General features: G+C 48.3%; 1 protein-coding gene across 2 annotated transcripts; it reads left to right on the top strand.

Moving 5' to 3' along the window:
• Positions 1-795: 795 nt before the first annotated feature.
• Positions 796-7,578, top strand: LOC114861433 (B-cell receptor CD22-like). 2 transcript variants are annotated; one of them, XM_055511801.1, is made up of 14 exons: positions 796-1,281; positions 1,766-2,125; positions 2,224-2,439; positions 2,890-3,240; positions 3,441-3,650; positions 4,534-4,875; positions 5,017-5,241; positions 5,691-5,951; positions 6,065-6,325; positions 6,408-6,668; positions 6,739-6,820; positions 6,889-6,928; positions 7,067-7,290; positions 7,363-7,578. In XM_055511801.1, the coding sequence occupies exons 1-14, from the start codon at positions 1,236-1,238 to the stop codon at positions 7,433-7,435; spliced, it is 2,952 nt and encodes a 983-aa protein (XP_055367776.1). In that variant the 5' UTR covers positions 796-1,235; the 3' UTR covers positions 7,436-7,578. The 2 variants fall into 2 exon arrangements, with proteins under 2 accessions (XP_055367776.1, XP_055367771.1); XM_055511796.1 differs by having other exon boundaries at positions 801-1,281; positions 6,889-6,949.
• The last annotated feature ends 7,077 nt before the right edge of the window (positions 7,579-14,655 follow it).

Consider the following 14,655-nt stretch of genomic DNA (forward strand, 5'->3'; position numbering starts at 1 on the left):
CAGTTTTCTTCTTCAGTGATGGATGATTGTCTCCCACCGGTCAAAGACATCCAGCACTTCTGTAGAGGGTGAGCTCTGACGAGGTCAAAGGTCAGATGATGCTTTTCAGGTTTCTTTAGTGTATTTGTACATAGGCTGTGACCCAGTGAAGACCATAGAACTGCTACACATGAGGTCAAAGGTCACGTCCATCCATCCATTTACTAAACCGCTTATTCCCTAATGCGGGGTTACGGGGGTGCTGGAGTCTAACCCAGCTGACTATGGGCGAGAGGCAGGGTACACCCTGGACGGGTCGCCAGTCCAACGCAGGCCAAAGGTCACATCTACATATTCTTTTCTTTACTACATGTTCTGTCCACTTGGTGGCAGCACTAGGCGTCAGTGCTCAGCTCACGCCTTCCCCTAAACAACAGTTAAGGTTTTGTAGCATTTAAGTTGAATTCTAACATCTAACAAGGCAGCGGCTTCATAGATGCGTTCATCTGCTCTGTGTCGTGAACCTTCAGCGCTGAAGAACATGTTGGAGTAAAGATGCAGGAGTTGGGCTTCGCTTTGCTCCTCATCATTAAAATAACCCAGCAGGTCCACGAAACAGGACAACAATAATCTAACAAAGCATGTGTGTATATATAAACATCACACATTTAGTGTAAAAGACCTGGTTGTCTTCTCTGTCCTCAGCTTCTTCTTTTCTGTCAGTGCTGTCGTTTGAGGTTTTTGTAACAGGAAGTGTGGCTGCAGTGGTTTAGGGTTTGTCTTTCACTGATGCAGTGAAGAGGATGAGTCAAAACCTGTGTGTCAGGACTGACCTGAAGATGCTGAGCTTGTGTGAACAATTGTGTTCTCTACACAATTGTTGCTGTTGTGAGCTGTTGTTGCTGAAGAGAGCAGCTGCTCAGTCTCTTTAGTTTCACTTTCAGATTAAGTTACAGTGAACACGTCCAGATTTTGACATTCGTCTTATTCTACTTTCTCGCGTTTTTTTCCTGACAGCTATTTTAAGACGCTCATACATAATCTGAAGACAACAGAAAGCGCCGCTTCTTCATTTCTAGCTGGGGGTTTACAGAGCTCGTCTGCTCATGCATATTAACACAGAGAAGAGGAAGGAACCCAGCACGGCGTTCTTCAGCTTGGTGTTTGTTCACACAAACGGGTTCCAAGCAGGACGTCGTGCTCTTCAGATGCACCACGTCCACTTCATGACTGAGCTGTTGCAGTGAGGAGCCGCTATGGCAGCGTCAGCCGCTGGATTCCTTCTGCTTCTCTCTGCGTCAGGTACAGCTGCTCTGCATTAACACTCATTATTATGAAGGTCAGCAGTGACATGGACGCATCACAGCTACTGGGAAGTGCCTCAGTTTTACAAACCTGGACTTTAGGCCCATGTGTAACGTCTTTAGAAGAAGTGTGATTATTTGACTCCTAGACGTCACTGTGTTTTATGTCCTGTTGTCAAACGCTGACTCTGACACAGATGATGCTGTGAACTGGAGCATTAAAAGCTGTGTAACTGCTTTTCCTGCACTGGTGTGAGTTGGATCTAAAGGTGTGTGAGACGAGCACAGACAGTGGAGACGTGCGCTGCTGTCAGTCAGTCTGTCGTCTGTCGTTCTGTCTGTAGTTTCCAGTCACACTTCACTGGAACGAGAGCATTCGAGTTCATCACACTTCACCACACCCTCATCCTCCATGTGGTCATTTTATCCTGTACTTAGTGTTAATATCTGACTGTGCCTCTGTGCTTTGTTCTGTGTTTCAGTGGTTCGTGGTGAAAATGGCTGGTCAGTGACCTACACAAACACTGACATCTGTGCTGTAGAAGGAAAAACAGTGCAAATGTCCTGCAGCTACAAATACCCGTACTCATTTAAATACACTACAATTTCAATTGAAAGAGAATTTTGGTTCACAAGGATGATTGAGAATGAGTATGTGGATCTTAAATCAGATCCACAATACGATCACCGTGTGGAGTATCAGTGTTGGAGCAGAAGCTGCACTTTGACCATCACCAACGTGAGAAAGAGCGACTCAGGCGTCTACAGGTTCAGGTTCATGTCCAACCACCCTGAGGGGAAGTTCACTGGTGACCCTGGAGTGACCTTATCCGTCACAGATGGTAGTTTAACTGTCTCCACATATTCAGTGTGTGCTGCTCTATGTGCATGTGTGTGTGTTGGTAGTTTTCTCTACAACACGTGTCTCTGTCCTTCACAGATCCAAACCTTCATGTGAACAAATATAATAATGGGCTATACTGTAGCTTTACTGTATACAGTAAATGTCTTCTACCTGATCAGCGTTCCTACATCTGGTACAAAAACGGACATGAACTTCCAGAGCAAACATCTTATTATTTAAAGAACGTTGATTGTGCCCACAGCTATTCGTGTGCGTTGAGAGGACATGAGGCTTTTCCTGCTCCCTCAGTGTGTGAGTAGATTTATTTTACTATGACATTAGCTCTGTCTGAGGTCAGACACACACTAAGGTTGGATGTGATGCTCTGTCATTAAATGGAAGAACACTGATCCCAAAGCTGCAGTTCAGAACAACTGGACCTGTGACAGTTCTGCCCTCCTCCATTCTTTCTACCTGCTTTAGTGTTTTGGTACCAGCGTTGCTGTGATTTCCAGTTGTAAATAAACCTGTTTAAAAGCTCAGTGTCTTTGCTTGTAGTCGTCTGCACTTGGGTCCTCAGTGAACAGAAGGTTTGTGACAGTTTGTAACAGTCCCTGCTTTTAGTTATTGAGGATGTTACATCTTCTACCTGAAACGGTGTCAATAAACATAGGACACCTTTGACATTTAATGTCGACAAAAAGGTTGACTCATGAATTTAATTGTTCATAATGTTGATGTGTCTCTACATTTTTCTTCCAGGTGTCAGTGGTCAAACCTGCAACAAAGTGATTTACACTGACAGAAGCATCTGTGCCGTCAAAGGATCATCAGTGGAGATTTCCTGTACTTATAACAGTCATAGTGGATCCATCACCTCTAAGTTCTGGTTCCGTTCTGACCGTAGTGGTCAGAGTCCTTCACAGCCTCAGGACCTTCGTACAGACGTCCAGTTTACAGGCCGTGTTCAGGTCCTTGAAGCAGCGACAGGAGGCTCCACTCTGAGAATCTCTGATGTGACAGAGACGGATTCAGGACAGTACGGCTTCACATTCAGAGCAGGAGGCTTTGAGTGGGGCCATAGTTTATCTGGATCCAGTCTGACTGTCACAGGTACTGACCAACACACACAGCGGAATGTAGAAAACAAACTTACTGTTTGTCCAAAGCACAAATCACTGTTAAGACACAGTTACACAGTAGCTTCATTGGTTCTTTGTTACGTATTATTTAATAACTTCTATAAACTTTCCTTGTTTTTCATGTGTACGTGATCTGAGAATTTAAATGTTTGTTCTTTTTATTACACCCAGATCTGCAGGTTCTAGTTTGGAGATATTCTACGTGGCGAATCCTCCAGTGTTCCAGCAGCTGTCGTTTCCCTGATCATTCGTCCTTCATCTGGTACAAGAACGGAGACAAGATGAAAGAAAACCAGAAAGAAATATCTGCATATTCCAGTTCAGCAGACAGTTATTCCTGTGCTCTCAGTGGACGTGAGGATTTCCCTTCTGCTTCAGTCTGTGAGTTTCCTCCACTAACACACAGTAACAGCATTGAGCCACTGTTCAACTTGACCTGGTCATGATTCACTAGGAGCTGCACACGCACACATTTCTGACTGAACTCATCACTGATGTCTGTCAGTCAACGTCTGTTGGCTCAGTTTTAGGTGAAACCACGAGTCGTGAAGCGTCTGAAGTCTTAGAATGAACAACCACTGTTCAGTCCACCTTCGTCACAGAGGTTCTGACAACATCATGTTTTCATAGTTGTGGTGACAGACCCACATGCACAGCTCAGACAGGCGTGGATTGCAGTAAAAAGGGATTTATTAGACAGAGGCAGGGTAAGTCTCAGGCGAGGTCATACACAGGTAAACACGACGTCAATACACAGCAGTCTCAGGTCCAAGAACAGGCAAGGTTCGTTAACGGGGGAGCTCTGGTTGCAGTACAATACAGGACAAGACGACCTCAAGGTCAAAAACAAACACGGTTTTTACCAGACAGACATCAGTTTACACTGCAGGCAAGGATCAGGCAGGATTCAGTAACGGTGGCCAGAACGAGGTCAGGATCAGGACCAAAACATAGCCGCTGGATAGTGGTGAGTTCACACAACAATGTGGCAGTTTGCTTAGGTGAGTACTGGTGCTTTTCTACAGGTATTAGAAGAAGATTACTGATAACGGACAGGTGTGTGTAATGAGAACCTGGAGTAGCAGTAGCAAGGTTGTGATGTGACCAGAGCAGGAAGTCCTTTCAGAGTAAAACAGGAAACAAGACTAAACTAAAGCAGGAAATGAACATGGCAAATCACAAAAACACCACAGAAACAATCCTGGTTCATGACGGGTGTAAAAACATTTCTACTAGAGTTCAATTTGTACTTTTGATCTTTCAGGTGTTTACGGTGAAACCTGCAACAAAGTGATTTACACTGACAGAAGCATCTGTGCCGTCAAAGGATCATCAGTGGAGATTTCCTGTACTTATAACAGTTATAGTGGATCCATCACCTCTAAGTACTGGTTCCGTTCTGACAGTAGTCTTCAGTGGCAGAGTTCTTCACAGCCTCAGGACCTTCGTACAGGTCGTGTTCAGGTCCTAGAAGCAGCGACAGGAGGCTCCACTCTGAGAATCTCTGATGTGACAGAGACGGATTCAGGACAGTACGGCTTCACATTCAGAGCAGGAGGCTTTGAGTGGGGCCGTAGTTTATCTGGACCCAGTCTGACTGTCACAGGTACTGACCAACACACACTCATGTAAATGAATGACTAACATCAAAGCAGATCACAGCTGTAACTACTGTAATATGTGGTTCTGTTAAAAGGTGTTGATGTCGGTTTCTACCTGGTGTCTTGACCTCCTGCTGTGTTTTCAGCTTTACAGGTGCAGGTGAACAGAGTGATGGCGATCGACCCGTCCTCTGTTCATGTAGAGCTGAAGTGTCAAAGCAGCTGCCGTCCTAGAAGCTCATCATACGTGTGGTTCCAGAACGGAAGTCCAACAGGATCCACCACTCTTTATTTTACAACATGGATTAATTCTGGTGACAACTTCTCCTGTGCTTTTGAAGGACATGAGAATCTCTGCTCTCCATTAGTCTGTGAGTTACAAACACCTAAAGGCAGAATTCAGCCTTCACTGAAATCGTTTAAACTGTTCACCAAAATTATGTTGTTGACACAAAACATGTAGTTGAATGCAAACATCACAAACAGACTCAGCTTTTCAGTTGATCTAAATCTAAATGATTGCTTTTAACTGTTTAAAACTTCACATCTCTGCTGAAAAGATAAATCCAGTCCAAATGGGTTTATGATCTACAGTCAATTATCATGTTATTAGACTGAGTGAGTCTTGGCTACATGACAACTGCCACTTCACATCACCTTTCTCATGTGTGAAGAACAATAAGGGGCCCAGGACTGAGCCTTAAGGAACCCCCAGAAACAAACTGAATATTTACACGCATCAGAAAATAAGTTGAGGCAGAGTTACTGTACAATTCATAACATTCAATCACAGTGAACACGTTGATGTTTTCTCCTCTAGATGCTCCAAAGGCTCCTTTATTAAAGCTGAGTCCATCTGGTGACATTCTGGAGAACAGTCCAGTGACTCTGACCTGTAGCAGTGATGCTAACCCAGCAGCTAATTACACCTGGTACAGAGACTCACATCCTGAATTCACCCATGAAGGTCCACAGCTCGTCTTCAGCTCCATCCAGTCGAATCACTCTGGACGCTTTTACTGTGAAGCTGAGAACCAGCTGGGGAGGAGACGCTCTGAATCCATCTCTGTTGATGTGAGATGTGAGTAAAGCTCATTAGGTTCATTGAGTTCTTTTTAGTCCATTTCTGATGCTTGTTCTTCTGTATAACGTTTTATTTTTTTACTTGATGATTTGTTATTTTGCTGTTTTCAGATGCTCCAGATGTTCCCTCAGTGTCAGTGGTTCCCTCTGGTGACATAGTGAAGAACAGCCCTGTGACTCTGACCTGTAGCAGTGACGCTAACCCAGCAGCTAATTACACCTGGTACAGAGACTCACATCCTGAATTCACCCATGAAGGTCCACAGCTCGTCTTCAGCTCCATCCAGTCGTCTGACTCTGGACGCTTTTACTGTGAAGCTGAGAACCAGCTGGGGAGGAGACGCTCTGAGTTTGTCTCTATCAATGTGGAATGTGAGTGAAGCAGTGATGTTTATAAAGCAGTGAATCTGCACGTCTCAGTCAAAGGTTCATATGAAGCTTCTGTCTCCTCCAGATGCTCCAGATGTTCCCTCAGTGTCAGTGGTTTCCTCTGGTGAGATAGTGGAGGGCAGTTCAGTGACTTTGACCTGTAGCAGTGACGCTAACCCAGCAGCTAATTACACCTGGTACAAGGAGGATGAACAGGCAGCAAAAGCTTCAGGACAGAACTTCACCATCAGCGACGTCAGAGCTGAAGATGGCGGCAAATATTCCTGTGAAGCCCAGAACAGCAGAGGGCGACGTAGGTCTGTCATCCATGTGACTGTGGTCACAGGTGAGTCAGATGCAGTAACAGCTGATTGGAGCAGGTCTCACGTAAACAACGAGTGTGTGTTTTTCTGCAGGTTGGATGAAATCAGCAGCTGCTGGATCAGTCAGTGTCGTCATTGTGCTCCTCGTGTTCCTCGTTGTCTTCCTGTGGATCAGGTCAGTGTTTAATACTTTAGTCCAGCTGTTCATTCTATCTTTACCTAAGGATTCTTTGTCCTGTGCAGAAAAAAGAGGTTCTTCCAAAGGACACCAGGACACGTGGAGGTACGATGCACAAAGAGGCAGGTGAGGAACCACGGCCCAGTGACCGTCGGCGCCCAACAACCTCCCAGCTTTAACCCACTCATGTTTGAGCCCAAGGTTCTGTGGACGCTGTTTTAACCACGGGTCGAATCCTTCCAGCTAAACGCAGGTCCAGAGTACGAGGTGCCTCCGGCTGCAGCTCCCAGAAACCCAGCGGCGCCGCAGGACGACCTCTTCTACGCCAGCATCAGCTTCTCTAAGAGCCAGGACGAAGCGCTGTACTCCAACGTCAGAGCAGCGCCGCTGCAGCGACGCGGCGCCGAGGAGGAGGAGGACGTGGAGTACACGATGGTCACCGCCCAGGGACTCGGTGCCTCCTCACAGTGAGCCAGCGCCTCCTCGTTTCCAGCTGCTCTTTGATCATTGAGGGTAAAAGTAAGTGTTTTCATCCCCAGACCGAGGCGTCGAGAGGCTGAGGAGGATTCATTTGCTCTGTACAGCACCGTGAACAAAGCCCAGAGAGCATGAACGCGCTCAGGACTCGCATCCTCCGGCGTCAAGACTGAAGCAACAAGGCTTTAAAACGACGTTTAGATCATTGGAAGATGCTTTAAGCTTTTGTGATGAGACTGTTTACACTGATATTTTACTAAATAAAGAACTAATCACCAGCCACAGTGTCACGAGTGACCACAGCTGAGCCAACACCTGCTCAGAGTCTCTTCATGGCTGTATTTTCATTTCCTCAGTGTCATGGCTGAGAGGTCGGTTCAGCTGTTTGCTGTTTGTCACAGTCACGTCTTTAGTAGTTTCATTCCTCATTCAGCTGAAGTTCAGGCACCTCAGCAGCCGCGTCGGTTCCAGCACTGATGAGCTGCTCAGCTTCTTCCTGTTTTCACCAGACACACAGAGCAGTTTATTGGCAGCGGTGGGAGGGTTTCTCCTTCTTGCTGAATCACGTAAAGTCTGTAGAATATTGTAAATAATTATTTAATGGTGAATGTTAGTTTTGAAATATACTTCTTGTAGGTTCTTCTTCAAAGACTTAACAAACAAAAAGAACCGAACAGAATCCTTGAGTTATTTGTTTTGGTACGATGTGAAAACATTTGTTTCTAGAACTGAAATGGATCCAAATCCGTCTGAACTGCTACATACGTAGACGGCACCATGTGCTGATGCTTGAAACCAGTGGAGTTCATAATGTAGAGGATCAGATTCTCCTTCAACTGCTTCAGGTGCTAAAATGCTGCCGTGCGTTCTGCTGGTCCAGGGTTCGAGGTGAGCTGAGCTGGAACAGGAAGGTCCAGCGTGAAGCAAACCGAAGCTGGAGCGTGGTGCGTTCACTTGTCTCTGACGCCTGGGTTTTAAATCTGGTGCTGCAGTGGTTCAAGCCCAGAGCGACTGCTCACATCTGCACCGTCAGAGGACCAGCAGTGGACGCTCGCTGCAGCTTCAGGTTCTGGTCCAGTGAGAGGAGCTGCTGAGCTGAAGCTACACAGCTGCATGAGGAGCCTGTGGGTCTGAGAACAGACTCCACCTGTTCATGTTCACCATCACTGTGACTGAGCCGCTCTGTGAGGAGCTCAGACCTCAGACAGAGTGACCACAAACCAACCAGGTGGAGGATTTACTGCTTCACCTGGAGTCAGTAACGTGTCCTAGTGTGTATTTAGACCAAACTTTAGTCCTGTTCTGCTCCAGATCTGGAGGTGAGTCATCCTCATCCACACCCACTGTGCATTTCTATCAAACAAAGGCTGAACAAAAAAGGCTAGTTCTCATCTTCCTTGTCAAACTTCTTTTATCTGGTACAAAAACAAAGCAACTCTGCTTCATGTTCTGTCTCTGCTTTAGCTCCTCCCTCTTTGTCAGTCTTCCCCTTTAGCTCCTCCCTCTTTGTCAGTCTTCCCCTTTAGCTCCTCCCTCCATGCCTGTAGTTCTGCTCCATGCTATAGCTCCTTACTTGTCTACCTATTGCCACTTCTCCTTGACGTTTGTTATTTTTCATCTAGCCTTGACTATTCGTTTTTTGCCCTCCTACTCATTAGTTCCTACTTTGAGTGTTTTTGGATGGTCTATTGCTTTAAGTATTTGATTAATAAAACGATATTCATGTATTCATAGCTCTCTCTGGCTCTGACTTGGTCCAAACCAACCAGAATACGTCCACGCACTGAACCGCTCCATCCTCGTTGTGGTACCTGGCTGTCACTCAGGTGAGAGGCGGGCTCACCTGGACAGGTGGCCAGTCCCTCACAGGCCCACACATCCAGCAGTGTCTCACATTAATTCATCCAGAGTTTACAGCAAATCCCTCCGGTAGCAACATACAAACTTTTACTGGCTTCACGTTTGCTGAATTCATAAAGAGGAAGAACGTCAGCTTCATCGTAACAGTGTCCTGTTTCCACAGAGGAGCAGAGCGTGTGTAAAACCAGTGCAACAGCTGCACTCAGTCAGAGAGTTGAGCTGCAGCGCCTCGGCCGAGTACAAGTTCTGTTTAAAGCATCTCTGTCTCAGACGTCCAGGTGAAGGTGAGACAAACGTCCTCCCAGGCGGCGCTGATGTGTCACAGCAGCTGTGATTCTAGCAGATCGTCCTTCACACGTCGGGTTTGAGAACGGACGGAAGCGTCCATCAGACCGTTACCAGCTGTGACAGATGCTCCTGTGCTGTTCGAGGAGTTAAGAGGCACCGCTCTCCTCCTGTCTGTGAGTTTGAAATCTAATATGAAAAACAGACACGTTTGTGTTTACATGTACATTGTTTGACATCTCTGTAGAACTGACGCTGAACCAGCAGCTAATTACACCTGGTAAAGCAGCACAGCTCGTCTTCAGGGGCATCTGTGCCTTAGACTCTAGGAAGTACTACTGCACGGTGCGAACGGGCTGGGAGGCAGCACATCTGGACAGTGACATCATCTCATGCAGCTGCTCCAGCTGATGAAGCTTACTTATATTTGTAACCATCTATAACCACAGTAATCGTTATGTACGTTCTTCTCCAGATGCTCCACTGGTTCTGGGAGTAGAATGGATCCATCTGCTTTGTACAAATCATTAACCTGAAAAGCCCTCAGTGTTTCCTTCCATCACGTGCTTCCTGTAGCTCACAACTGCAAATAAAACACAGTCTTTCAAAAGTGGAGTGGAGGATCAAATGGAACCTAATGGAATCGAATCAAATGGAACCTAATGGAATGGAATGGAATCAAATCGAATCAAATCAAGTGAAATCAAATGAAATCAAAGTTTATAGTTTTATTATATATCACTTTCCAATAACCAACGGTTTAAGAAAAGTGTTTCACAGTTAAAATATAAGGTTTGAAATTGTTGAAATTAAAAGGTAATCAAACACACTATCTAGCTTAGGAAACCAGTTTAAAACCAATACATTGAATAAATCATACCATTCAAATACTGTATGAAAGTGCAGCATAAACCATGAATTAAAAAACATAAAAACACACAATGGATAAAAACAAATAAATATAAAGGATAATCTCCTAGTGTTCTGCTAAAAGAAATGCCTGTTTAAAAAGGTGTGATGTAAGCTTCGATTTAAGAGAAATTAGGTCTGGTGGAAGACGCAGCTGCAGTAGGAGACTGTTCCAGAGAGTAGGTGCTCTCATGCAGACATGCTCATGTCTAGGAGTGTTTGTTAGGAAACGTGCTGCAGCGTCTGATGCAATCTTCCAGACTGAAATTGCTGTCGAGGATGACCCCAAGATTCTTCACAGATTGTTTAATGTGTGGTGAGATAGAACCTTAGTCAGTAGTGTTGGAAAAATACTGCATTTAATTATTGAAACATATTTTGCTGAACTCCTCCCTGAACCGCCACCTTACCGTGGTGGAGGAGTTTGTGTGCCCGAATGACCCCGGGAGCTATGTTGTCGGGGGCTAAATGCCCCTGGTAGGGTCTCCCAAGGCAAACAGGTCCTGGGCGACGGGCCAGACTAAGAGCGGTTCACAACCCCCCCATGAAAGACAAACCACCAAGGCCAGAGACGTCGCCCGGTACGGCGCAGCCGGGGCCCCACCCTGGAGCCAGGCCCGGGGTTGGGGCTCGTATGCGAGCGCCTGGTGGCCGGGCCTATTCCCACGGGGCCCGGCCGGGCACAGCCCGAAAGAGCGACGTGGGGCCGTCCTCAAGTGGACCCACCATCCGCGGGAGGAACCGTAGGGGGCCGGTGCAGAGTGGATTGGGCGGCAGTCGAAGGCGGGAGCCTGGGCGCCCCAATCCCTGGATAACCAATCTGGGTATTGGGACATGGAATGTCACGTCACTGGGGGGAAAGGAGCCTGAGCTTGTGCAGGAGGTCGAGCGGTACCGGCTAGAAATAGTCGGGCTCACCTCCACACACAGCCTGGGCTCTAGAACCCAACTCCTTGAGAGGGGCTGGACCCTTTTCTACTCTGGAGTTGCCTGCGGTGAAAGGGCTGGTGTGGGCTTGCTCATAGCTCCCCAGCTTAGTCGCCATGTGTTGGAGTTTTCCCCGGTGGACGAGAGGGTCGCTTCCCTGCGCCTTCGGGTGGGGGATAGGTCACTCACCGTCATTTGTGCTTACGGGCCGAATGGCAGTGTGGAGTACCCGGCCTTCTTGGGGTCCCTGGAGGGAGTGTTGGAAAGCGCTCCAACTGGGGACCCCATCGTTCTTCTGGGAGATTTCAATGCCCACGTAGGTAACGACAGTGATACCTGGAGAGGCGTGATTGGGAGGAACGGCCTCCCTGATCTGAACCCGAATGGTGTTATGTTATTGGACTTCTGTGCTAGGCACAGTTTGGCCATAACTAACACCATGTTCGAACATAAGGGTGTCCATCAGTGCACATGGCACCAGGACACCCTAGGCCGGAGGTCGATGATAGACTTTGTAGTCGTTTCACCTGACCTTCGGCCATATGTTTTGGACACTCGGGTGAAGAGAGGGGCTGAGCTGTCAACTGATCACCACCTGGTGGTGAGTAGGATCCGCTGGCAGGGAAGGAGGCTGGAACAACTTGGCAGGCCCAAACGTATTGTGAGGGTCTGTTGGGAACGCCTGGCTGAACCCTCTGTCAGACGGACCTTTAACTCACACCTCCGGGAGAGCTTCGACCAGATTCCGAGGGAGATGGGAGACATAGAGTCCGAGTGGACCATGTTCTCCGTCTCCATTGTCAACGCGGCCGTTCGGAGCTGTGGACGCAGGGTCTCCGGTGCCTGTCGTGGTGGTAATCCCCGAACCCGGTGGTGGACGCCGGAGGTAAGGGACGCCATCAAGCTGAAGAAGGAGTCCTACCAGGTATGGTTGACCTGTAGGACTCCTGAGGCAGCTGATGGGTACCGGCAGGCCAAGCGTGCTGCAGCCCGTGCCGTTGCGGAGGACTATCGCTCGGCCTCAAAGAGATTCTGGCAAACCGTCCGGCGCCTCAGGAGGGGGAAGCAGTTCTTTACCAACTCTGTTTTCAGTGGAGGTGGGGAGCTGTTGACCTCAACTGGGGATGTTATCGGACGGTGGAAGGAGTACTTTGAGGATCTCCTCAACCCCTCCGACATGCCTTCTGCTGAGGAAGCAGAGGCAGGGGACTCAGAGGCGGACTCGCCCATCACCCAGGCTGAGGTCACCGAGGTAGTTGGTAAGCTCCTCGGTGGCAGAGCAGCGGGGGTGGATGAGATCCGTCCTGAGTACCTCAAGTCTCTGGATGTTGTGGGGCTGTCTTGGGTGACACGCCTCTGCAACATCGCGTGGAGGAGGGGGACAGTTCCTCTGGACTGGACAACCGGGGTGGTTGTCCCTCTTTACAAAAAGGGGGACAGGAGAGTGTGTTCCAACTATAGGGGGATCACACTTCTCAGCCTCCCTGGGAAAGTCTATGCCAGGGAACTGGAGAGGAGAATTCGGCCGATAGTCGAACCTCGGATACAGGAGGAACAATGGGGTTTTCGGCCTGGTCGTGGAACGCTGGACCAGCTTTATACCCTCAGCAGGGTGCTTGAGGGTTTGTGGGAGTTTGCCCAACCAGTCTACATGTGCTTTGTGGATCTGGAGAAGGCATTCGACCGCGTCCCTCGTGACATCCTGTGGGGGGTGCTCCGGGAGTATGGAGTCCAGGGCCCTTTGCTAAGGGCTGTTCGGTCTCTGTACCACCGGAGCAGGAGCTTGGTTCGCATTGCCAGCAATAAGTCAGACCTGTTCCCGGTGCATGTTGGACTTCGACAGGGCTGCCCTTTGTCACCGGTTCTGTTCATTATTTTTATGGACAGAATTTCTAGGCGCAGCCAGGGGCCGGAGGGGGTCTGGTTTGGGGACCACAGGATAGCATCTCTGCTTTTTGCAGATGATGTTGTCCTGTTGGCTTCATCAGGCCAGGACCTCCAGCGTGCGCTGGTGCGGTTTGCAGCTGAGTGTGAAGCGGCTGGGATGAGAATCAGTTCCTCCAAATCTGAGGCCATGGTTCTCGACCGGAAAAAGGTGGTTTGCTCTCTCCAGGTTGGAGAAGAGTTCCTGCCTCAAGTGGAGGAGTTTAAGTATCTTGGGGTCTTGTTCACGAGTGAGGGAAGGAAGGAGCGTGAGTTTGACAGACGGATCGGTGCGGCGGCTGCAGTAATGCGGTCGGTGTATCGGTCCGTCGTGGTGAAGAGGGAGCTGAGCCGAAAGGCAAAGCTCTCAATTTACCGGTCAATCTACGTTCCTACCCTCACCTATGGTCATGAGCTTTGGGTCATGACCGAAAGGGCAAGGTCACGGATACAAGCGGCTGAAATGAGCTTCCTCCGCAGGGTGGCTGGGCGCTCCCTTAGAGATAAGGTGAGGAGCTCTGTCACCCGGGAGGAGCTCGGAGTAGAGTCGCTGCTCCTCCACATCGAGAGGAGCCAGTTGAGGTGGCTCGGGCATCTAGTTCGGATGCCTCCTGGACGCCTCCCTGGGGAGGTGTTCCGGGCATGTCCCACCGGTAGGAGGCCCCGAGGAAGACCCAGGACTCGCTGGAGAGACTACGTCTCTCGGCTGGCCTGGGAACGTCTTGGGGTCCCACCGGAAGAGCTGGAGGAAGTGTCCGGGGAGAGGGAAGTCTGGAACTCTCTGCTTAGACTGCTGCCCCCGCGACCCGGCCCCGGATAAGCGGATGAAAATGGATGGATGGATATTTTGCTGAAGCCTCGTTAGCGGTGCTATAGCTTTGAAGTTTCCTCCTTTCTGCTCTGCAGGAAATGGGGAGTACCGGTGTGTAGCATTTCCCACGTTCTGTTTGACTATGCACCTCCCAGAATGCAATACATATTATGAGCTGAATCCTTGTCTTCTCTTCAGTGAGAGGAAGTTGCCTTTGCTGTAAACTACTCACTCCTTGCAAGTAAAATCCTGAAGAAGGTCTCAACTGATTGTGTCTGCTTTATTTAAGATTTACAAAGGGAACTAACAATTTCCCTAACAAGTAGCAGTGTTTTTTCCAAATAAAATGTATTCAGTTTTAGCCTTATTTAAGAAAATTTTGAGTCATCCAGGATTTGATGCCACTCAAACAGAGAAGAAGTGATTTAAATGAGCCATGTTTCGTGCCAACTGGGAGATAGATTTGAATACATCTGTGTAACAATGATAAGAAAGGCCTTATCCAGATTAGAGCCCAACAGAAGAGAGTACAGACAGGGATCAGGCAATGGTAGTCAGTCTCCAGGCAAGGTTCAATCACTAGTCAGTTCCAAACAGCACAACGTGGAGCAGGCAGGACACGATCAAAGTCAACGAAAGG

Source organism: Betta splendens, chromosome 1, assembly GCF_900634795.4.
Source record: "Betta splendens chromosome 1, fBetSpl5.4, whole genome shotgun sequence".
In the NCBI taxonomy this organism is placed as follows: domain Eukaryota; kingdom Metazoa; phylum Chordata; class Actinopteri; order Anabantiformes; family Osphronemidae; genus Betta; species Betta splendens.